The 23,713-nt window shown below is 40.5% G+C and overlaps 1 protein-coding gene across 1 annotated transcript in view; it reads left to right on the top strand.

The window, feature by feature from the left end:
• tenm2a (teneurin transmembrane protein 2a) overlaps window positions 1–23,713 on the top strand; it is a 114,965-nt gene that overhangs the window by 69,142 nt on the left and 22,110 nt on the right. The window contains exons 7-12 of the mRNA XM_066648498.1: window positions 498–599; window positions 3,198–3,392; window positions 7,162–7,362; window positions 7,938–8,123; window positions 20,614–20,760; window positions 23,007–23,217. Coding sequence (XP_066504595.1) covers window positions 498–599; window positions 3,198–3,392; window positions 7,162–7,362; window positions 7,938–8,123; window positions 20,614–20,760; window positions 23,007–23,217 — 1,042 coding nt within the window. The remainder of the gene's footprint in view (window positions 1–497; window positions 600–3,197; window positions 3,393–7,161; window positions 7,363–7,937; window positions 8,124–20,613; window positions 20,761–23,006; window positions 23,218–23,713) is intronic.

The raw sequence follows: 23,713 nt of genomic DNA, 5'->3' as shown, positions 1-23,713 counted from the left end.
TTGTCAGCTTCTTTAAAAGTATGAGACGGGACTTTAGAAAATGTTTTGGCTGTGTTCAGCTGTACTTAATTTTCACGTTCGCTTAACTGATGCTCACAACGTTGACGTGACTGGTACCTCCATTTCAATCCGCTCTAATTCATTAGACTTTCAATGAATCATCATCTCTATCATAAATCTCTGAGATTTCTAAGGATTTTTTGGGGTAATATCCATGTAAGGCTTGTTGGTGTGTTATGGACTCGTTGGAGGTACAAACAGATAAAGAGAATTAGAAATGGGGTTTTCCTCTGCAGCAGTTCCCGGCAGGGATAGACAGATGAAGGCCTCAAGAAATGGGACATGGCCTGAAGTGGGGTGGGGGGAGGGAGGGAGGGAGAGAACGACACTAGAATGAGAGTAATAGCCAGTTCCCTTCACAGAAGCATCCCACTTTCACTTGTCACTTTTGTATGTGCCACCGTTTTTCTCACAAGGGGTGTTTCTCCCTTCCACAGACTCGGTGCAAGAGTGCCCACGGAATTGCCATGGCAACGGCGAGTGTGTCTCAGGAGTGTGTCACTGTTTCCCCGGCTTCCATGGCATGGACTGCTCCAAAGGTAGGTAACCCTCCAATTACACACTGACCTCTGTCTCTCTCTCACTCTCGCGCACACACACACACACACACACACACACACACACACACACAGACGTGAAGAGGAAGACCTGCTAGGATACGCGTGATATTCATAGAGAAGAGTGCAGAAAGAATGTCCAAAAAAATAAATAAATAAAAAAGCACACAATTACTTACATTTATTTTTTATTTTTTTATATTTATTTAAAGTACCATATTGAAATTGTATATATTCGTAAAGAGATCTAAATTATTTATTTATTAAATGTTAATACTGAAACTAAGAATTGACTGCTCTGATTGTGTTTTATTTACATATACATTTCAAATTGTTTTTAATCATTTATTTTTACTTGAAGTCCATTGACTTACAAAATAACCAATGCCTAAAGTCTCGTTAAAGACAAAAACTCATCCCATACTGGGAAAATGTAAGTAAAGAAATTGTAGAAAGATTCTAAGAATGAATAGCCATTTAGATCTAAGCCACGTTGAAGACAACCTCATTCAGAGCGACTTCATTCAGATCGTCTTTAATGATGCTATAAATGTAGTGCAGCTCAAAGGTACTGTGGTTACCTGAGTTAGGATTCGAACACCAGTCTGCCATTGCGTGCCAGAAGCTGTGTTACTTTCTCCACTACATCAACCACTGAAATAAATAGCTGTAAAGAGTAAGAAACAATAAGGGTCTCTTGCAATTCATTTTGGCTGTAACAAAGACTGAGACCTTGTTGAATGGTTTTCTGTATAGCAGCACCTTAGGGACTCAAGGAAGTATACACATTAGAAATGGCCGTTAGTCTCAAGGTGCTACTGCACCGCACAGAGAAACAGTCTGCATTGGCCCCTAAGATCCATTCGTCCATTAGAAGGGCTTACGGGTACATGTGTGTACGTAGGAGGGAGAATGAGAGAGAGACAAGGGTCTTATCATTTCTCTGCTGTGTGTGCACAGAGCTACAATACTAGCACAAACAGGTCCAACTAATAAACACATTTCATTGCATTAAGTGTTTTGAAAAAAGATTGGAAATGAGGTATTGTGTTCTGGGATGTATGTCTGTTGGTGTGTGTGTGTGTGTGTGTGTGTGTGTGTGTGTGTGTGTGTGAGAGAGAGAGTAGGGCCGGGGGCCATTAAGCGTCTCAGAGGCATTTGGATGATGGATGTGGGTTCATGCAAGCCAATATCTTCCATTGTTCACCTGGGAGGCTTGTGATTAATAGTTTAGTTACCTCACTGTTAGATTACATTTTGTTTCATTAGAGTTTTCTTCAACTTAGCCCTGCTGCCATCTACTCCTCCGTGCAAAGATCTGACCTTCCTACTTGCTCCCTTTCTCTATCTATCTATGCCTATTCCTATCTCTGTCACCTTCTTTTTCCCCTGTGCATGTGTGTGTGTCTGTGCGCGCGCGAGTGTGTATATTTGCATGCGAATGTGTGCCGTTAGTGTGGAATGTTATTGAATGCCTCTTTCACCCTAAGGAATACTCTGAAAAAAGACTGTAGATAACACCAACAAGGGACTAGCAGCAGTATGCCTGCTTCTGAGGCCTCAGGGAGGGTTATGGGTAATGTAGTGCAAGGGGAACACTCTGATTGGGCCTTGAGGCCCAAGGTGAATCCATCGCAGTCAGCTGTTGTCTGATGGAGCTGAGGGACTTGTTCGAGCAACGTTTCTTAAAGTAAATTGCAAATTTGTGTTGCCAGCGGCAACCATCGCAACACCACTCCTTGTAAACAACCTAGTGGACTGCTGAGTGTTGTGTGTGTGTGTGTGTGCGTGTGCATCATCGAAGGTGCTCGAGATAAAGGGTTTATTGTTATATGGATTCAGACTAATAAGCAAGAGCTAAAAAATTTAACGAGCACATCTGTTGCTACATCTCTTTGCTCATTTATCTCATCTCATTAATCTCATTAATAACACAAATTGTATTTTTGTATATGAATTTTTATAATTTAATCTGAAAACGTACAAAGAAAGAATGTGTGAGGAACTGAAATCAATGAAGTTTGGTGTTTTCGAATGGACATAAAAAAGAAAAAGTTATTTGGAGCATAACCCTGAAATGGATTAACCAGACAAGGATATGGGATGAGTTGTTTGGTTTTGATTTGACGGAGACTGTGTGTGTGTGTGTGTGTGTGTGTGTGTGTGTGTGTGTGAGAGAGAGAGAGAGAGAGAGAGAGAGAGAGAGAGAGAGAGAGAGAGAGAGAGAGAGAAAGACTCATCAGTGTCAGTAATCTTTATCAAAGCTTTCAACACACGCTTTTATTGTGACTTTTATTGTGCCTCAGTGAACCTTCAGCTCCTGCAGTTTACCTCTGTCATTCTTCGACTGGCTATGAGCACATGTTACTCAGGGAATACTGAAATGAAGAAGAAAATATTTCATGTGTCAACAAATCTAGATTCACACGAACTGCTCTAATCATATCCATCTCTCTCTCTCTCTCTCTCTCTCTCTCTCTCTCTCTCTCTCACTCTCACTCTCTCTCTCTCTCTCTCTATGTCTCCTTCTCCATCTTTTCACCCTCTCTCTGTGTGTTTCTCTCTCTTCCTCTCTCTCAGCTGCATGTCCAGTGTTGTGCAGTGGTAATGGACAGTATGATAAAGGCTCCTGTATCTGCTACAGTGGCTGGAAGGGGCCGGAGTGTGATGTTCCAATAAACCAGTGCATCGACCCTCAGTGTGGAGGCCATGGAACCTGTACAGAGGGAACCTGTGTCTGCTCATTGGGCTACAAGGGAGAGAACTGCGCAGAAGGTGTGTGGGTATGCGTGGGTAAACAATCGATTGGTTCCTAAATTTGAAATTTGTTAAATACCCACCTATGTATTACACAGTATTGTAGTATAACATTCACATTCACTCACTACCTTTCATTTGAGTGCATTTTCAGTCAAACTGAACAAAACAGAAGAATTATTCATTTTTCAGGAGATATTTCAGAGAACAGTTGATACGGGATAATCTTTTATCTTTTAAAAATTAAATTAAATATATATACACTTAAAATAACTGAGGGAAAAAAGAGAAATGAGGGCCCCTAAGTACCATACAGACAGGAGAAAATAAAGCTATGCATATAAATATACTAGGGCGGCACGGTGGCGCAGCAGGTAGTGTCGCAGTCACACAGCTCCAGGGGCCTGGAGGTTGTGGGTTCGATTCCCGCTCCGGGTGACTGTCTGTGAGGAGTTGGTGTGTTCTCCCCGTGTCCGCGTGGGTTTCCTCCGGGTGCTCCGGTTTCCTCCCACAGTCCAAAAACACACGTTGCAGGTGGATTGGCGACTCAAAAGTGTCCGTAGGTATGAGTGTGTGAGTGAATGTGTGTGTGTCTGTGTTGCCCTGTGAAGGACTGGCGCCCCCTCCAGGGTGTATTCCCACCTTGCGCCCAATGATTCCAGGTAGGCTCTGGACCCCCCGCGACCCTAAATTGGATAAGCGGTACAGATAATGGATGGATGGATATAAATATACTTTAATCTGTAAAGTTTATAGCGTTTAATTCTACATTACGCAAGTTATCACTGAAAATAACAACATTAGAAATAGTAAGGTTCCAAGCTTTGGAAGAGCAGTGCAGTTCTTACACACAGTTTCTCCTGAGAGTTCTTTTCTGAATGAGTCGTCTCCTCTCACCATCCTTCTGTTCTTGCACTGCAGCAAAAAAAAGACAACAGAGATTTGATTAAAGGATCACAATCCATTTTATTGATCCAGCTGCTGAGAAAAAAAATAACCTCAGGCCTGCGACATGTTCAGTGTTTGCTGGAGTTTGGCTTCTCTGAGGCAAGAAAGTGATAGACATAGAAAGACTGGACGGAAAGTGCGAGAGCCATTTTGCGAAGCCCTTAGAGAGAGAGAAAGCACTTCTAGCCGGGGAAAGTGAGGGACAGAGATGCGAGGGGAGGCTCAGTGAGGTGAGAGATGAGTGAAGAGGAGAAAGAGGAGGAGTGAGAGGGCAGACTGGTGGAGAGTGGAAAAAAAGTCTACACATGAAGGTGAAAAAGGGTAAAAGGGAAAAGAAGAAAACTAGTAAGAGAGAGAACATGAAATACTTGTTGAGACCAGACAGTGGGATTCAAATGATTTGGTCATTGTTTATCAAAAATGCTGAAACAGATGTGGATTTGGAGATGTCACATTATTTCTCAGAGGTTATTTCTTTATAATTTCCATGTAACTCTTAAAAGACAAATTTCCTTACATTCACTCATTCATTCATTCATTGTCTGAAACCGCTTATCCAGTTTAGGGTCACGGTAGTACCAGAGCCTACCCAGAATCTCTAGATGCAAGTCCTTTACAGGGTGACACACACTCACACACTCACACCTATGGACGCTTTTGAATCACCAATTCGTCTGTGTTTTTGGACCGTGGGAGGAAACTGGAGCACCCGGAGGAAACCCACGCAGACACGGAGAACACACCACACTCCTCACAGACAGTCACCCGGAGGAAACCCACGCAGACACAGGGAGAACACACCACACTCCTCACAGACAGTCACCCGGAGGAAACCCACGCAGACACAGGGAGAACACACCACACTCCTCACAGACAGTCACCCAGAGGAAACCCACGCAGACACAGGGAGAACACACCACACTCCTCACAGACAGTCACCCAGAGAAAACCCATGCAGACACAGGAAGAACACACCACACTCCTCACAGACAGTCACCCGGAGGAAACCCACGCAGACACAGGGAGAACACACCACACTCCTCACAGACAGTCACCCAGAGGAAACCCACGCAGACACAGGGAGAACACACCACACTCCTCACAGACAGTCACCCAGAGAAAACCCACGCAGACACAGGAAGAACACACCACACTCCTCACAGACAGTCACCCGGAGGAAACCCACGCAGACACAGGGAGAACACACCACACTCCTCACAGACAGACCCTGGAGCTGTGTGACAGTGACACTGCCTGTTGCGCCACCATGCTGCCCTATTCATTCAGTCATTCATTTAATATACGCCGTTTAGTGTGGTATTTACATATACCAGAAATATCAATGCTATATTACAATTTATGCTATTTTTATAAGACCAATTAATGTGTTTTTACAGCATTTATTTAGTTCTATGTGTAAATCGAAGTATGTAAGTGTTTTTTCTTTCTTTATTTATTTATTTATATTGTTTTTGCTTCGTCAGTTGATATTATAATTACCAGTCACTGTCTTTTGGAATATGGGGTTTAATTAGATTTTTTTTGGGTGTAGTACAGTTCGGGCAATTTTTATTTTCAATCTCACTTTGGAATCAAAATGAAAAGTTGCTGTGGATGAGGTCAGGTTCCAACAAATTTAAGTTTCAGTCCTGATTAAAGCTCTAACACATATATGGATGGAAAGTGTGAGAGTTTCCTTGGACCACAAGGTCAGTGCTTTTCCCCCTTTTAATCCAGCATTTTTTTCATCCCTCCATCCCTTTCCTTAAATCTGATATTTAACACGATATAGGCGCTCAAACAATTTACCTGAAGTGGCTGAGACACATAAATCGATACCCATGATGCTGTGATTTTGCAGCCTAAACATAACAGCCTTCTGCGATGACTTTGTGGTGTGGAAGTGAAGGGTGAGAGATACACCCAAGCCAGATCAGGGGGCGGCTAATTTGTCAAATGGCTTTCACTAGCCTGAGCAGCCTGATCTCCTTGGCAGCTTGACAGTCAATGTCAATTTCTTTGCAATATCTGAAGCTGACATGCAAACAGGGGTGGTGGAATGTCAGGAGGAGAGATGGGAGGTGGGGGGATAAGAGAGAGAAAGAGAGAGAGAGATGTGAGTATGAAAGGCACTAGAGAGGAAACACTCATTTGCCAACCTACTGTGTGGAGGACATTGATTTTTCATGCTCAGCTTAAAGGTTGTGTGTGTGTGTGTGTGTGAGAGAGAGAGAGAGAGAGATACAAACATTCCAACCCTTCTAATCCCACTGGCCTAGCTTTTTTCATCTGCACATTTGGATTTTTATGCTTGTGTGCTCAAGTATTTCCTGTAGACTTCTGGGACATATTGTGAAGGAGGATAATCATGAGTTAATTTGATTGAATTTATTTTCTCTTTTGTAAATAAAAATGTAACTTCTTAAATGCTAAAATGTTAATGAATATATAAACAAAGATAGAAGCTGCTTTTCTCAGAACAATTAACTTACATCACTGAATTTGTGTTGGATTATTGCGTAAAAACTCAAGTCAATACTGGCAAGAGTATGAAAATATCTTTGCAGATTTCTTTGGCAGTCACAGGGTAGACACTGTGTAAATAAAATAAAATCTTATGTAGTATAATCTTTTTAATCTGTATAATTGTTTTACTGAATGTATTTTTGCCTTTTGTTTTTGTTCCTAACAATAAAAAATTAATAACTAAATGGATCTTTTGACTTGAGGTTATATAAATGATGAATGGCCTTTGTATAACACTGTACGTCAAAGCAGCAAAGCCTTCTAAGTGAGTAATTGTTGTGTCTTTTATGTGTGTGTGTGTGTGTTTGCGCAGTGGACTGTCTGGACCCAACTTGCTCTAATAATGGCATCTGTGTGAGTGGTGAGTGCCACTGTAAGCCAGGCTGGGGCGGAGCACACTGCGAACTGCCTAGAGCCCAGTGTCCTGACCAGTGCCATGGTCATGGAGCCTTCATCCCAGACACAGGCCTCTGCAGCTGTGATCCCAACTGGATGGGCCCTGACTGCTCTGTGGGTCAGTACCAGCATTCATTCTTTTCCAGAAGCGCTTTTCCAGAGTTACGGGTTGTTACCAAACAAGAGCATGGAGATGTTTATTAACACACATTGGATATTTCTGATAAAAGCTCCATGTCTGATGCACATCTGTAATTTTGTTTACTCTGAAACAATATTAAAAATTGGATTTGTTTTGATTTGTGTTTTGATTATACAGAATTATAAACTAAAGTATGCATTGATTTATGTCTTTTATTCTTTCCTTTTTGTAAACCTTGTAATTTTGTAATTAATAAAAACAATATTGGTATTGATAGTTAAAAAAGAGGCATGCATTGAATAATAACTATAACCATTCATTTGATATTTGTGTAAATACTTCAAAATGTTTTTAAATTTTAAAAAATATGAAGTAGAAATCATTATATATAATACATTTTTTTATTATCCAGTTAATAGTCATTAAAAAAATCTGACAATACAGAATGTATCATTTATCATTGAAATAATCATTAAATCGTGGCACTGTTCATTAGGAATCTCGTGTTACAATTTCAAAGGTGACCGTTTTACTTTTATGTGTTTGTTTAGAGGTGTGTTCCGTGGACTGCGGCACTCACGGCGTGTGCATGGGCGGCTCATGTCGATGTGAGGAGGGCTGGACAGGCGAGGCGTGTGATCAGCGTGTGTGTAACCCACTGTGTGTGAAGCATGGCACCTGCAAGGACGGCAAGTGCGAGTGTCAGCAGGGCTGGAATGGAGAACACTGCACCATTGGTAGGCACCTGGCCAACACATCCAATCCTCAATACCTCCCTCTCCCTGTTACACACACACACACGCACGCACAATCCTGCTTCATTCACTTAGAGCTACACACAACAGGGAGGGCTGATGCAGCTCTTCTTTACTTTATCTGACACTCGCTGATTGTTTATAGCAGTGCCAGCTCTACAGAGTCCATGCCTTAAGATTTCCCTAATCTTTAATTCAACAGACGCTATGCTGAAGCCCAGAGGTGAGAAAGCAACAAACTACACTCTTAAAAATAAAGATTCCAAAATGGCGTTTGACTTGGACGCAGTGTTCTTTCCTGTTATTGAACTTTTGCCTTATTCAGAGTTTCTTTAAACTTGAAAAACTTCTTTAAACTCAAACGCCTCATTTTTAAAAGTGGTTCCGTCTCCTGCTCTTTGTGCCACCTTCCTTTGTCAAAGGTTTCCTTTTGTTACTGTATTCAAGTATGATTTTGAAGCATCTGTATTTCTTGAGCTTTAAGGCTCAAAAATGAAATAAATTCCCGTTTTCTGCCACTTATATTTTTAAACTTCATTATTTATAGTCACATGATTTTGTCCCTCTTTTTTAGGGGTTTGAGCATGTAATTTTCTTTTAATCAGAAAATTAAGCACTAAATACCTTAGAAATGTATACTGTAATAGTTCTAACAGTGGTTACAGCCATAACAATTCACCAATAAAGATAATCATTTTAGCCAGACAAAGCTATCAAAGCAATTGTGTTCCAAGTCATTACCCAGATTTGGTCTTTTATTACCTCATGTGTGACTCTTGGTCAGATTTATGTTCCAAGAATATATCTGTTTAAAAATTGGAAAAAATATCTTTACTGATGCAAATTTTATGTTTTGTACTTTAACTGAACAAATACTGTCAGAATGTCCAAATATCACAAGATACTTAAAAATAGATTTTTAAAAAAGCATTATTGAAAAGGGTGGCACGGTGGCGCAGCAGGTAGTGTCGCAGTCACACAGCTCCAGGGACCTGGAGATTGTGGGTTCGATTCCCGCTCCGGGTGACTGTCTGTGTGGTGTGTTCTCCCTGTGTCTGCGTGGGTTTCCTCCGGGTGCTCCGGTTTCCTCCCACAGTCCAAAAACACACGTTGGTAGGTGGATTGGTGACTCCAAAGTGTCCGTAGGTGTGAGTGTGAATGTGTTTGCGTATGTGTTGCCCTGTGAAGGACTGGCGCCCCCTCCAGGGTGTATTCCCGCCTTGCGCCCAATGATTCCAGGTAGGCTCTGGACCCACCGCGACCCTGAATTGGATAAGCGGTTACAGATAATGAATTATTGAATAATAGACCATCTGGATCAATAGCCCAAAGAAATTTTTCTTCAGTTTTTAAACACTTTTACAGGACAAAAAGGTTTTATGCACATCTACCACCTCTGAATGATGTTCTCGCTATCATCGAAATTCTCATCTCATGTTCAGGTTTGAAACCAATTATGATCTGGGGCTGGGAATAACATGAAAATGTGAAGAGCATGGACTCTGTAGGTTTGCCTCTGTTATAAGCTCACTTTCTCAAAGTGTTCTGACTGAATAATCTAAATTAAGCTGGACTGGATTCTATTTTTTTTTTAGTCACTTTCTCTTTCTTATATTTGTTGAGAGTTGCATGCAGAGAACGTCACTCAAAGGACTCTAATGAAACAGAAACTGTCGTTATGCAAGTTTTGAGCTTGTGGATAAAAGGAATAATACATTAGAAAAAGAGTCTCACTCACATCTGAGAGCCACACAGAAGGCTTAACTAATAAGAGCAGAGAGATTGGGTTTTAAAAGGGGATTTGGTGAAAGAGAGATACAGGGATGAGTTTGATTTGAGGGGTTTTAATGTGGAGGAAAAAGGGGACAGGTTCCAAGCCAGGGAGGTTAAGAAGAGTATTAGAAGAGATGGGGACAGGATAGAATGAGTGAATAGAAGGAGCTCAGGCAGGTCAGGCATTGAGGAATTGAGGAGCATTAGTGCTTTTCCTAGGACTGGTGTTCAATGGGGAGTTGGCTGGCGTTTGATCACAGAGCAGACGGAGCAGACAGGTGAGTGGGCTCACGTAATGAAAAGTCTCCATCGAAGAAGAGCAGATGAAAGCTACAGATGTCTTCACCTGATAAGTCACACTTTCAACTTGCCCCTGAATTCTCTCTCTTAAAAATAGACTTTTAAAACATGAGCATGTCTTTTTGTCAATGTCTGGGTGTGTGTGTGTGTTTGAGAAAGAGAAAAATAGAGGATGTGTATATATGTACCTGTCTGAGTGAAAGAGAGGAAGAGGGAGTCTGTCACTCTCAAGATGACACAGGTGACACAAATGAAGTATATACCAACCTGAACAACCTCTTGCCTTCAGTTTGTTCCCCCCTGCTGTTTACTGAAAGGCCGTCTGGCTATTGTCATCCCGACTCCACAGAGAAAGCCAAAAAGCCAGCCATCACTTTCCATTTATAGCCCTCTAAGCTCTTTTCAAAGATGAGCTACATCCTTTTGAGAATGCTCTCATACGCACTGTCTGTGCAAAGTTTGGAGACACCTAGCTTTTCCTTTAAAAATGTTTTTAAAAATGCACATGTTCCCTATGTCAGGCTGAAATATTTGAACATATTTAAGGCTACCTTGATTCATTTTGAAGGAAAACAATACCACATATAGGTATCTGGGACCATATCAACAAAATTATAAAAACGATCTATTAAATGTTTTATACAATTTATAATAAGTGATCAACAACTCTTCATATGAACAAAGTCCTTCTGAAGTAAGTAGCAGTATCTGAAGCAATTGTTAAATCATATACTGTCTCCATATCTGTGGGTTTCTGCATTCGTGGATTCATAACCAACCATAGATGAAAAAAAAAAATCTCTAGTTCTAAAAAGTAATATTTCTATGTTCTGAAAGGAATATTTGAATTTGCCACATATCAAGCACTATATTGAATCTACATGAGCGTTGTGTAGATATAATCTGTTGTAACTTCCAACCATTTCACAGATCCTTTCTCCAGAACCCTTTTCTGAGCTTTGTTCATCCCCCATTTTCTTCATTCACTAGTTATCTGTGCTGAACAGATGAAGAAAGGTTTCTTGTGATTATTTTATACAGTAGTCTATAAAAACTATTTATGTATTATTTATATATTTTGGGGTATTTTCATAATCTACATATGATTAAAATTTTATGGGAGAATATGCATAAATTATATGTAAATATTAAGCCATTTTATCTAAGAGGCTTGAGCAGCAACATATTTTGTTATCTGCAGGTGGTCCTGGAAACAATCCCTCACAGATGTACAGGGCCAAATACAATGTTCTCTATGTAACAGCCAGACACCAATTATGAGATTTTTTATTTTTTTTTCCCGTAAGTAATTCTTCTTATAATTGGCAATCATGAAAACATATAATTACTGTCTGAACTCACAGTTGTACCTCCAAAAAGTCTTTTGGGTAAATTTGATCCATTGTTCATGAGAATTTGACAAAGTGTAAACAGCAGCTAGTGTTTTCAAATTATGGATTTTGTCAGAAAAAATGAAAAGCAACAAAACCGGAGATATGATATTGCTCCAGCAGTGTCTGTATATTTAAAATAATATTCTGCCCTTTTTGTATTTTATGTTGGATAAACATAAACGGTAATACAACCCTCATGGTCTGATAATCTACATCTGGGACTCTAAATAAACCTGCTGAATCTTTAATGTCATTCATATGTCAGTTCTTTCAAAAAGAACACATGCTTATTTATGAAACACATTTTGATGTTAAAGGTGGATGCCTCCAGACTTTTGCCAGGCAGTGTGACTTTGAAAGCTGCATTTGTGTCCTGCCTCTCACCTCGCACTTTTGTTCCCCTTCTCTGCGTGCTCTCTCTATTGCAGACTATTGGGATGAGGCTGTTAAAGGTATTGTACCTCGTCCGTCCGCACTGTGTCGTAGCGCTAGCCCTAGCTCTTCTTAGCTTGGCTGTGTAGAGACTGTGTGCTTCCACAGTGTGTCCAGTAGAGTAGACTAGCCGTGTAGCGCGGGTCTGTATTGCAAGTGTTTGTTTCTCCCCGTCCAGTGTTTCCTTGTGCCGATTTGTTATAACCACAATGGTTATAAAGCCTCGGGTCACTGTCTTATCTCTCTCTGTGATGTGTGGGGGTTCAACCCTGGGTAGAGACTCCTCCTTGTGTTTGCGATTCAACATATAATATGAAATAGCTACATATATTATAACCTAGACAGCAATGCATGTTTGGCCCAAATGTGGCCTTCACCTGCAGTTCTCCTATGGCCCACATTTGGCCTTCATTGACGTGTTGGCTCAGTGTCAGTTTAGCTGCCACAGGTCTGCTTTATATGAGTTAGATATCAGGTGTGTTGTGGAACAAATCTGGGCCAAATTGACATTTGGCCCATGTCTGGCCCACACAACACATGCCGTAACCCAACTCAAGCTAGGCTAATGAGACTTGGGCAACATTCAGCCCACACAACAACTGGCAGTGCCATAAATGAGCTGTAAGTGCCAGAAGCGGCAGAGATTAGACCCATATTCTGGGAAGTAACAATTAGTTTATGTAATTACAAAATTAAATGAGTAATTTGTGAACAGATAAGTTCAGATCTGCACTTTTGGATTTTATAAGCTTTGTTTCCAAATGGGAGAACATCACAGCTGGGTTTTTTTTTTTAATTTACTTTATCAACCACATTAAAAAAATCCTTTTATACTTAAAACTAAAATGACCTAAATATAATGGACTCATTGCATTTATGACAGGGATGTTTAACGTTACTAAATTTCAACTTGCTAATACTAGATAGGTGATCCAAATGTTCTTAAATGGTTCTGTAGAGCATCTGTAGTGCAGATATATTCATCAGTTTTCTATATATTTTCATTATATTTAGTCATGCCTCCCCTGTCACATAATGCATAATTTTTGAACTACTATTAGAGGTGGCACGGTGGAGCAGCAGGTAGTTTTGCTGTCACAGAGCTCCAGGGTCCTGGGCTTGTGGGTTTGAGCCCCACTCCGGGTGTCTGTGAGGAGTTTGGTGTGTCCATGTGGGTTTTCTCCGGGTGCTCCGGTTTCCTCCCACGGTCCAAAACACACATTTGTAGGTGGATTGGCGACTCAAAAGTGTCCACAGGTGTAAGTGTGTGAGTGTGTGTCGCCCTGTGAAGGACCGGTGACTCCTCCAGGCTTTGTTCCTGCCTTGCGTCCAGTGACTCTGGGTACATGTTCTATAGACTGTAACATCATAGTGTAACATCTCTGAGCTATATTCATGTAGCAGTGCAGGAAAGAAAGTATTTCATTTGCCATTCTGACATCAGAGGGCAGCACTTGCAGCATGCAAATAAACATTCTAATGATTTATATTCTCCATCAAATCTCAGATGAATAAAAGCATACACAAAAGAGTTGAAAAAGCTATGTTTTTACCCTCTTCTTTCTTCTTACGTAGAGTAGACCTCAAAGGGCTGAATGACTGCTGGAAGTTTAGAGTGAGGAGCAAAAGTTGGGCTGAAGTTGGCGGTAGGGACATGGATCCTGTGGCGATTGTTAAATTTCATGAGCCATTGGTGCAGATTTTTTTTTTTTTATTTTGTGTAGGGGGGGGGTATGGAGGAGGTGGGGCTGGTGCATTTTACTGCACATATTTTGCCTCTTGGGGCAGAGGACCAGAGGGAGGCATCATAATGACTTTGTCCCACGTCTGTACGCTTTCCTCCTCACTGAGTGCATACTAATGGGGGGATCAGAGTGGAAGGGGGTTGGGGGCATGAGAGAGCAGGCAGAGTGTATGCAGCAGGACCAAGAGCTGGGATAATGAGGGCTATAAGTGCTGGACCTTCAGCGATCACTCCAGTAGGATGCATCAGCAGGGCCTCAATAAGATAAAGTAGAAAGAGTAAGCCTCCATATTTTCAACTGCTCTATCCATACTCAATATCATACATTCTGACTGAACTGCACTACTGCATATTTCATTAGAGGTGTTTTGATATGAATATAAATATTCATTCCTAACACAGAAATTAGGGACAATAGACACGCAAAAGGAAGAAAACAGGAAATTCCAGAATACACAGTCTATGAATACTGTGTTGTTATTAATGTATTTATGCAGTAAACAAAATAACTAATAATATCTGCTACATTCAGAGCATGACACAATTTAAAATCAGTGTAGAACTTCATATATACAGGTTCCATAATGCATTATGTCATGTTCAAAAGATTGATTATACTCCCTTGTTATGGTTACTATGTTCTTCTTTACAGTTATAATGTGTTATGAAATCTGACATCATATGGTATTAGGTGTGCCATATTATACATTATGAATGCATTCATTAGCCGTTATTAATACAAGATTCATAAGTGTTACCAACGTCCCCTGTGCTGTACTCAAAATAAAACTTTATTGAGTTGATTTGAATCCACATCAATATGGTCAATTTTGGTTTCTGTATTTAATTAGTGTTGGATCAAAGGGACATAACAGAGGTACAGCATTTCATAAATGTATGTTGCCACACCCCTCATTTAAATCTAATTTAAATAAGTCAGTCCGTTCTGTCCGTTTCTTCTCAGATGTTTATTAAGGTAGAAAGACTCTAATTGGCTGAAAAGTAAAATTCCTTCAGCATGCACATTGACTTTACATGCCAGTCTGCTCTCTATGAGCATGGTTTTCATGAGATCAAACGCATGATTGGCTCCCGTGTGTAAACCCTGCTCACCTGGAGTAAAGAGGCATGCAAGACAAATGTGCATCTCAAAATGTTCTTGATCTAAACTCGAACAAGCGTCAGTCAGCAGGATTAGTTCTGCAGTGTTTCATCCTTTAAATTGATTAAACAAGGGAGCGCCATATACACTGTACCTTTCCATTGTGTTATTATTTATGACTTGTCCCAGAAGTTTCACTTATTCATGTCTTTGGATTCAGACAGTGCTCAGACGCGCAGTCCTTCATTTTTCACTTCTGTCTGATGTTAGAACACTATAGCCTCTCTCTCTCTCTGTCTCTCTCTCTCTCTGAAAGCACTCTTCTAAGCATTTACTAGTTTGCAGTGATGGGAAGTTGAGGGGGAGATTTAACTTTGTAGACATGTGAAACCGAAGCGAGTCCAGATGGAGAGTGTTTTATAGCTTCTCTCACTGTTTGATTGTATCAGTCCCATCCCAAGGATAGTTTTGAGGATTTATGAATCTAACCTTTATTTTTATGACCTTTAAAGGGGACAGAGCTGCACACCAACAGACTGGAGAATGGGCTGCATTTCACACATTCTTTTTCCTCCCGTTTTATTTTACTTATTTTTCTGTACACTTTTTTTCCATTTTCTCCCATTTTCAGACCCTGTTCTATTTTTTGTCATCAATCAGTCCTTTTTCAAACGTACTATTTCATTTATCTCTTTCTTTCACATATGTATTAGATTTTTTTTATGTACGGTAATGTTTTGTTCCTTTACTCACTTCACCTGTCGATCATCATTTCCTCCTTCATTTTACTTATTTTATTTATTTTTTCTTAATTTTTCATTTTTTAAATATTTTCTCTCCATTTCAGTACTTTTCTTTCTATGTTTATTTATTTCTCTTTTCATCTTCAATCCCTCCATCTCTGGGCATCAGATGGCCTTTCTGTTTGTCTGCTCTAACTGCCATTTTTGCAGGTAGTTTCTCTCTCTCTCTCTCTCTTTTCTCTCTTTTAGCGTGTGAGGCGACCCATAACCCAAGGCAATCTTGCCTCCTTTTTAAAGGGATTACAATGGACTCCAACCACATTATTTTAGCTAGGTGTCTTAATACTTTCTGAAGCCCCACTTTATTCTAGTTAGTGTGCAAGGGAATCGACTGGCCGTTGGCATAAAAGAGGGGCCGTGCTCAGTCCTGCCCAACGAAAGAGATCAATGGCCACTATAGATTGCGCTGTCTTGGTGCTTCATAAGTATTTGGCTCCTTAAAATGGCAACTCAATTTAAAAAGCAATCATTGCTAAGTGACTTTTCTCTGGGCTCAATATTGTGTAGCAATCAATGCATAGCGGACTGTTAATGTGGCATCTCAAGGACCCCAGACGTCGAAAATTATATTAATTAAAGTGACGTTGTATTTGATTTGTGGCAGCTGAATGTGTTTTGGCACGTTACAGGTTTTTCACGCTACTTTGACTTTGGCTGAGGCATCTCCCCCGACCACAAATGCATTGAAATGTCACCTGTGCCAGATCAGCTGGCACTAATGCCAACTCCACATGATAAAAGATGCTGGTCCAGTCCAAAAGGGCATGTCTCTATGGTGACCAACAGACAGGACCACTGACACTCTGACAAATGTGTTAACTGTTTGAAGTTAAGCTTGTGGACTGAGGATTACTGTAGTGAAGTTGCAGTGATTCAGCCCCTGCAACTGGTTGTTTAACAGTTTTGCCTTCATCCAAACAGTTGTGGGGTTCACGTAGAATGTAGAAGACATCTACACTTACAGCAGAATAAAGTAAAATGTTATGTCAGCACAAAGGAAACCAACTTAACTGTGCAATTTAAATGGTTTTATTTGACTCCAGTATTTAAAGAGGATGTGGGGAAATTCTCCCTGTTCTTCCTGGTTTGTTAATATTCAGAAGCTCGGCGTCTTTAAAGGTGGAAAGGTATGTTTGAAGCAAAATAACGACTGTTGTTTCTACGTGGTTGACATTTACGTTGTCTGTAAGTTGTTATTTACTGTTTGAATATTCACAGAAACATTTGTAATGTTTGGAGTTCTTGCCGTTGTCTAAAAATTCCAGATTCATTTGCTGTACCATGAGCAGAGAGAGAGAGAGAAAGCCTAGCATACCGGGCTGAGACACAAACAGACCAGAGAGCTAGCAAATGATGAGTAAACATCCTCAAAAATGTATTTTTAATTACAATTATTTACTTAGAATTTAAATTTTTCTTTTTCATTTTTCATTTCTCCAATCAACCTTAAAATCTTATGAGGGCATTTGAATATTTGAGCTGGTAGTGTTGGATCTAAGACCTCCAGAAGTGAGAAGCCCTGGTCTAATATAGAGTTTAAATAATTTCATACAAGGTTTTAAAAGCAATTATGTTCTTTGTCTGATGTCACTTTCACTGCGTAGAAAACAAAGTAAAATGTTTAGTCACTTCCCAATATTTGCGCTTCTTTTTGGGCTAAAAGAACTCATTTAGTGCCACAACACAAAGCAACATTTTATTTTAGATGATCAAAAAACAATCATATAGACGTATTTTTTACTTTTTTATAGAGTAAATTTGTAAATAAAATCCTCTACATTCTAATTCATGGCTGGAGTAGTCACTTCTGAGTTAAACTCTGGCTGTTTTATTTACAAAAACATGAGATAAGTCAGGAAATGTCAGGTCACAACTCCAGGGTGCTTAATTATGTCCTAGTGAAGCTGCAGGAATATGGAGTTTGCCCTTTTCATGGCTCCGTGCTCTCGGCTGTCCATCACAGACGGTGCCCCACAGCTGGACGCCCAGGAATCTATGCTGCAATGCCATAGCACACAGACTCTGACAAGTTTGTTTGCATTTGCATTTATTTTTCTCTTAACATGTCTTACCAACCAATAGTATGAAATGTATTGATATATTGTGATGCATTGAGCTCCATTGATGTGGAATAAAATAGTCCGTTTTGAGTGATTTGGATATGTTTCAGACAACATAATAACGTTAGGTTATACATTACCAGATGATTCATTTTTAAATGCACCTTTGCTTTATTTAGGTGCTTGGTGAAATGAAGCTTGACTCCTGTCTTCTCCATAGCCATTCTCTCAGGTCCACTGGCCATGCAGTAGCACGTTGTAATTCTACAGTTACAGTCTTGAGTCCATATGCTCCTCCACATACTTTGTTAGCCCCCTTTCACTCTGTTCTTCAATGCTTATTGACACCCACAGGACCACCACATAGCGGGTATTGTTTGGGTGGTGGATAGTACACAGTTCTGCAGTGACACTGACGTGATGGTGGTATGTGTTTATGCATACTGTGCCCATTCACTGTCTACTCTATTAGACACACCTACATTGCTTTTCCCCTTGTAGATGTAAAATCAGTTTGTGTTCGTCATCCTCTAGTCATTCATCATTACTCAGAGGATGCTGTTGTCTTGATGTTTCTGGTTTTTGGACTCTTGTCAGTCCAGAAGTGAAACTTGAAGGGAGGGGGGTGCGGGAGGTATTGATGGACAGGGTGAAAATGGGCCAATAAAATATGGTGAGCAGCCGTTGGACCCCAGACTGTGTTACTACACTTTATGAACTATGATATATAATAAGAATAGTCCACCATTTTTGCCTTTTATTTTTTATTTTTTCAGAAGAATTGCCTTAAGTTTTGCTCCAGTTTCCTCTCACGGTCTAAAAACACACGTTGATAAGTGTCCGTAGGTGGGAGTGTGTGAGTGAATGTGTGTGTGTGTTTGTGTTGCCCTGGGAAGGACTGGCGCCCTCTCCAGGGTGTCTTGCGCCCAATGATTCCAGGTAGGCTCTGGACCCACCACGACCCTGAATTGGATAAGGGTTACAGATAATGAATGAATGTATGCCTTAAGTTTTTAAAGCAATTTGGAGTGATATTTTGGAGTGAAATAACATTCAGTTTTAGTTGGTTACATTCTTATTTTCTTGTGATACAGGTAGCCTGAAACACATTGACTGATGTTGTGGACTGGGCTCTGGGGCATTTTGTTTGATGTGCAAATTTCCTTTTCTAAGAACCAACATTTTGACAGCCCCACTTCTTTTCAGACCCATAGTGTTGACTTATCACACTGGAAGGATATGATGCAAGTGTGCTCAGAGATTTACACTCCTACTCTCTACTAGAAAGCTCTCTTTGTACATAAATACAAATATGATTTAGAGAGGCCTGTCTTTATTTTATAGCAGTGGTTTGAACTGTGGTTTGTTGAACTGATCATTCATAAATTTCACTGTAAGCAGCAACTTAACGAGATTGTATATCTTAACTCTGGCATTTCCTTTGATAAAGTCATTTTTTATACACTTTCATACCACACTTCCAGCCCATAGATTCTCAGCTGTTCTTATACTTTGCTTTCACTCAGCTCTTGCTAAATGTTACCTCCGTCTCAGATTTACTTGGACAAACACACACACACACACACACACACAGCCTCTCACTCACATTTTCTCTCTCTCACCTAGGCGCATTGAGGCCTCCTAATCTGATCTGTAGTCTCGAGCTTAGCTCCTAATCACATTCTCACATGAGAGAGCAGCGTGCTCAAGCCAGGAGAATCAAATCATCTCCACCAAATTAACCCACTGGGAGCTCCTATACATGTTCTTATCGAATATTCCCAACTTGACGACGAACTCGTGGGACTTCTGATAAAGCTGTTTACCACCAGTAATGCCATCCTCTCTCTGTAGAGAACATGAAATCAAAATGCTGTTTTGTTGTGATTCCAACTTAGCAGTGGTCAGATGTCCTTTTCATTTGTTTTCAGAGCACTTTGCCCGAGGTCTAGTGCAGGCGCTCTCAGCATTTTCATCTTCAGGGCCATGTATGTGAGCTTGTTTTTTCACCAAGCGGTGGAGTGGTGGATATTTATTTATTTATTTATTTATTTGTTTACATTTGGCTCACAAGTGGAACAGTGAAAATCAAGGGGCTTTTAGAGGAAAGGTGCAAAATATACATGATTGTGGAATAGGCACCATTGTGGAAGTGTTTGTACTAATATTGTTTACTTTGGGAACATCCTTTATTACGGGTGTTCACTCATGGTCTACAAAACACATACATAAAGCTTTAATGACAACTGACATTATATATATGTGTGTGTGTGTGTGTTTGTGTGTGAGTGCTTGTTGCCCTGTGAAGGACTGCTGTGCACCCAGTGATTCCGGGTAGGCTCCGGACCCACCGTGACCCTGTACAGGATAAGCGGTTGCAGACAATGAATGAATGAATGAATGAATGAATATATATATATATATATATATATAGTTTATTTCAAGAACCTATTTTTGTAGAAGCTGATTTGATCAGTTTGATCCTAGAAACAACTATGACAACTGATTTTTCTTTTAAAAAAAAGCCATTGTAGATGTGGGTGTGGTCATATGTATGTTGTCTTATTAAGTCACCTATATCTGTTTAATAAATATCCCTCACTGGCCCACTATGGACCTGCTCCATACTGACCAGAGGACCACCTGAAAGCAGAAAGTGATTGATGCCCACAGAGAAGCCCTGGTATAGTGAGGTGGTGGACAGAGGTCGCTTGTGAGTGTGTTTGTGTCCATGTTGTGTGTATGTCTGTATGAGTGTGCATGTTAATGCATGCTTTGTTGACTGAAGTACATATCAGAAAGTGATGGAACTCTTAATTGATGTTTTCTATTTTTTCTCTTCTTTATCTATTTCCTTTCTTCAGATGGCTGTCCCAACCTGTGTAACGGCAATGGTCAGTGCACCATGGGTCAGAACAGCTGGCACTGTGAGTGCAAGACGGGCTGGAGGGGCAGTGGCTGCAGCGTCGCCATGGAAACATCCTGTGCAGACAACAAAGACAATGAAGGAGGTCAGACAGCACTGTTCACGCTCACATGCTGTTGAAACCCAATCAAAACTAGCTGCATGGGAAAACTTCAGGATACTTATTATTAAACCTTTCATACGTTAAATGAATACTCAAGAATTTTTCAGCTTTATGTCTGCCTCATCTGTAGGGTATTGTCCATTACTACAGATATTTTCATTACGTATTACTATGATATGTGATATTGAGGCTTATTGGCCTTAAATAGCATACGTTTCAATACTTCTACTAAGTTCAAAAGATTGTCTATGGGAATATACAACATTCTAAAGATAAAACAGGTTCTGTTAATAAAACAAGTTGAAATCTGGTTCGGGTTTGATTCCCGCTCCGGGTGACTGTCTGTGAGGAGTTGGTGTGTTCTCTCTGTGTCTGCGTGGGTTTCCTCCGGGTGACTATCTGTGAGGAGTGTGGTGTGTTCTCCCTGTGTCTGCGTGGGTTTTCTCCGGGTGACTATCTGTGAGGAGTTGGTGTGTTCTCTCTGTGTCTGCGTGGGTTTCCTCCGGGTGACTGTCTGTGAGGAGTATGGTGTTTTCTTCCATTGTCTGCGTGGGTTTCCTCCGGGTGACTGTCTGTGAGGAGTATGGTGTTTTCTCCCTGTGTCTGCATGGGTTTCCTCCGGGTGACTGTCTGTGAGGAGTGTGGTGTGCTCTCCCTGTGTCTGTGTGGGTTTCCTCCGGGTGACTATCTGTGAGGAGTTGGTGTGTTCTCCCTGTGTCTGTGTGGGTTTCCTCCGGGTGACTATCTGTGAAGAGTGTGGTGTTTTCTCCCTGTGTCTGTGTGGGTTTCCTCCGGGTGACTATCTGTGAGGAGTGTGGTGTGTTCTCCCTGTGTCTGCATGGGTTTCCTCCGGGTGACTATCTGTGAGGAGTGTGGTGTGTTCTCCCTGTGTCTGCATGGGTTTCCTCCGGGTGCTCCGGTTTCCTCCCACAGTCCAAAAACACACATTGGTAAGTGGATTGGCGACTCAAAAGTGTCCGTAGGTGTGAATGTGTGTGTGTGTGTGTTGCCCTGTGAAGGACTGGCGCCCCCTCCAGGGTGTATTCCTGCCTTGCGCCCAATGATTCCAGGTAGGCTCGCGACCATGAACTGGATAAGCAGTTGCAGATAATGAATAATGAAATGGTCCTTTAAAACCTGTCCAATTTGCATAACTTTTGTAATTTTATGTTACTTTTGAAAGCATAATAACCTATTCAGCACAACCTAATACTGTAATGAAATACACGGCACTAAATTAATTATTTGTCGCTTGTATGGAAACATATCCAAAAAAAATTTAAGATGGAATTATTTATGGAATTTATATTTATGAATTGACTCCACCCATAGTGTCCTAAGCTTTTTGTTTTGATTTTAAAGTAGAAAAATTCTTAAAGAAACAGTAAATTTCTTTCACTGTGTAAGATGTATACGAGACATAATACAATAATTAAGTCACTGTTTGTACATAGATTAACAAAAATACCCCTTTTAAGTATGTTTTCAGTTCAGTTTCTTAGATGTAGTTGCAAGTAAATGGTCTACATCGGCAACCTGGATCCTGCTACTTTGTCCTTGCTGGTTTTACAGGGAAAAAAATGTATCTCTCAGAGAATTCAAAAGTAATGCTTTAAAACGACAGTGTGGAATTTGCACAGGACAAATGGTCTGATAAGGTTAAGGAGAAATTGCACGTATCAGAGTTTAAGATGCGAAGGTCTAGCAGAGTGTTAGGTAGGTGCTCTGTCTCATGGCTTTAAAAGTCTCTCCCCACTCGAGGGTCAAAGTGACTTTCAGTGGACAGCTCATCTCAGTGGGGTGTAGTTTAGGAGATAAATGCTTTCTCTGACCTGAGGTGCCTTTTTTTCTGGGCTTACCTTATTTATTCACCTCTCTCTCTTTGGCTTTCTCTCTTTGACTTTCAGCTACACTAATAGAAAAGCAAGCTCACCTTACTAAAGCACTACTGGCACAGCTTTTGGCTTTGTGTGATTCCAACCACATTTTCTAACCACCGCCTTTCTTTTTTTATACATTGGATCCAGCTGAAATTTGGAATATGGGGAAAATCTCTGTTAACAATTATAAAATTATGTGTGTTTGCGTTTTAAAAGCTCTACAAAGAGACTGCTTTACTCTGAGCAAGTACTTTGATCTTATAACAGCTTATAACAACTCCTCCATATAGAATTATGCAATAAATTCACAATTCTCTGTTGTTCTCTTTGTGGTTCCTCCTTCTTTAGACGGACTGACCGACTGCATGGACCCAGACTGCTGCATCCAGAGCCCGTGCCAGAACAGCCCACTCTGTAGGGGGTCTCGAGACCCCCTGCAGGTCATCCAGCAAAGCCAGTTGCCCATCCAGAAAGTTCGCTCCTTCTACGAGCGGGTCAAGATGCTGGTGGGCCGTGACAGTACACATATCATTCCAGCTGAAAACCCTTTTAATGCCAGGTACAATAAACTCAGCTCATATGATGACTTACTTAACAAATCATAAGTACCTCCATTTGTGGAGTTTTTATTGTTTTATTCTATTTGAAAACATTAGTTTTCAATAAAATCATCTGAATGCAATAAACATGCCAACAGCAAACTCCTCGAAATACATAAACAGAAGGCAAATCTGTATTTCTCTTTGTCAGTATAGTAACCAATTCAGCTATATCAGGTCTTACAATGAGGAATAGAATTTTGTTACTAAATATTCCATTACTATTGAATTTATGATACACAGTGTCCTTTTTCTGTAGGATATTTACTTGCTATTTCCAGGCACTCAGTAAACTGGAGTAGATTGATTGGTCATTTTGTCCTTTATTGCCAGTACTAAAGTATGTTTACAGTTTTTCCTGCCTCAGCTCACTTTTCTTAATTAAAGAGGCTGACGGATTAAATGCATGTTTTTTTTGTTTGGTTGTTTTTTTTTACACTAATTGCTGGAGGAATG

This window comes from Hoplias malabaricus, chromosome 17 (assembly GCF_029633855.1).
Source record: "Hoplias malabaricus isolate fHopMal1 chromosome 17, fHopMal1.hap1, whole genome shotgun sequence".
In the NCBI taxonomy this organism is placed as follows: Eukaryota; Metazoa; Chordata; class Actinopteri; order Characiformes; family Erythrinidae; genus Hoplias; species Hoplias malabaricus.
Note: the sequence above shows the minus strand (reverse complement) of the source record. Positions and strands in the feature narration are given on the sequence as shown.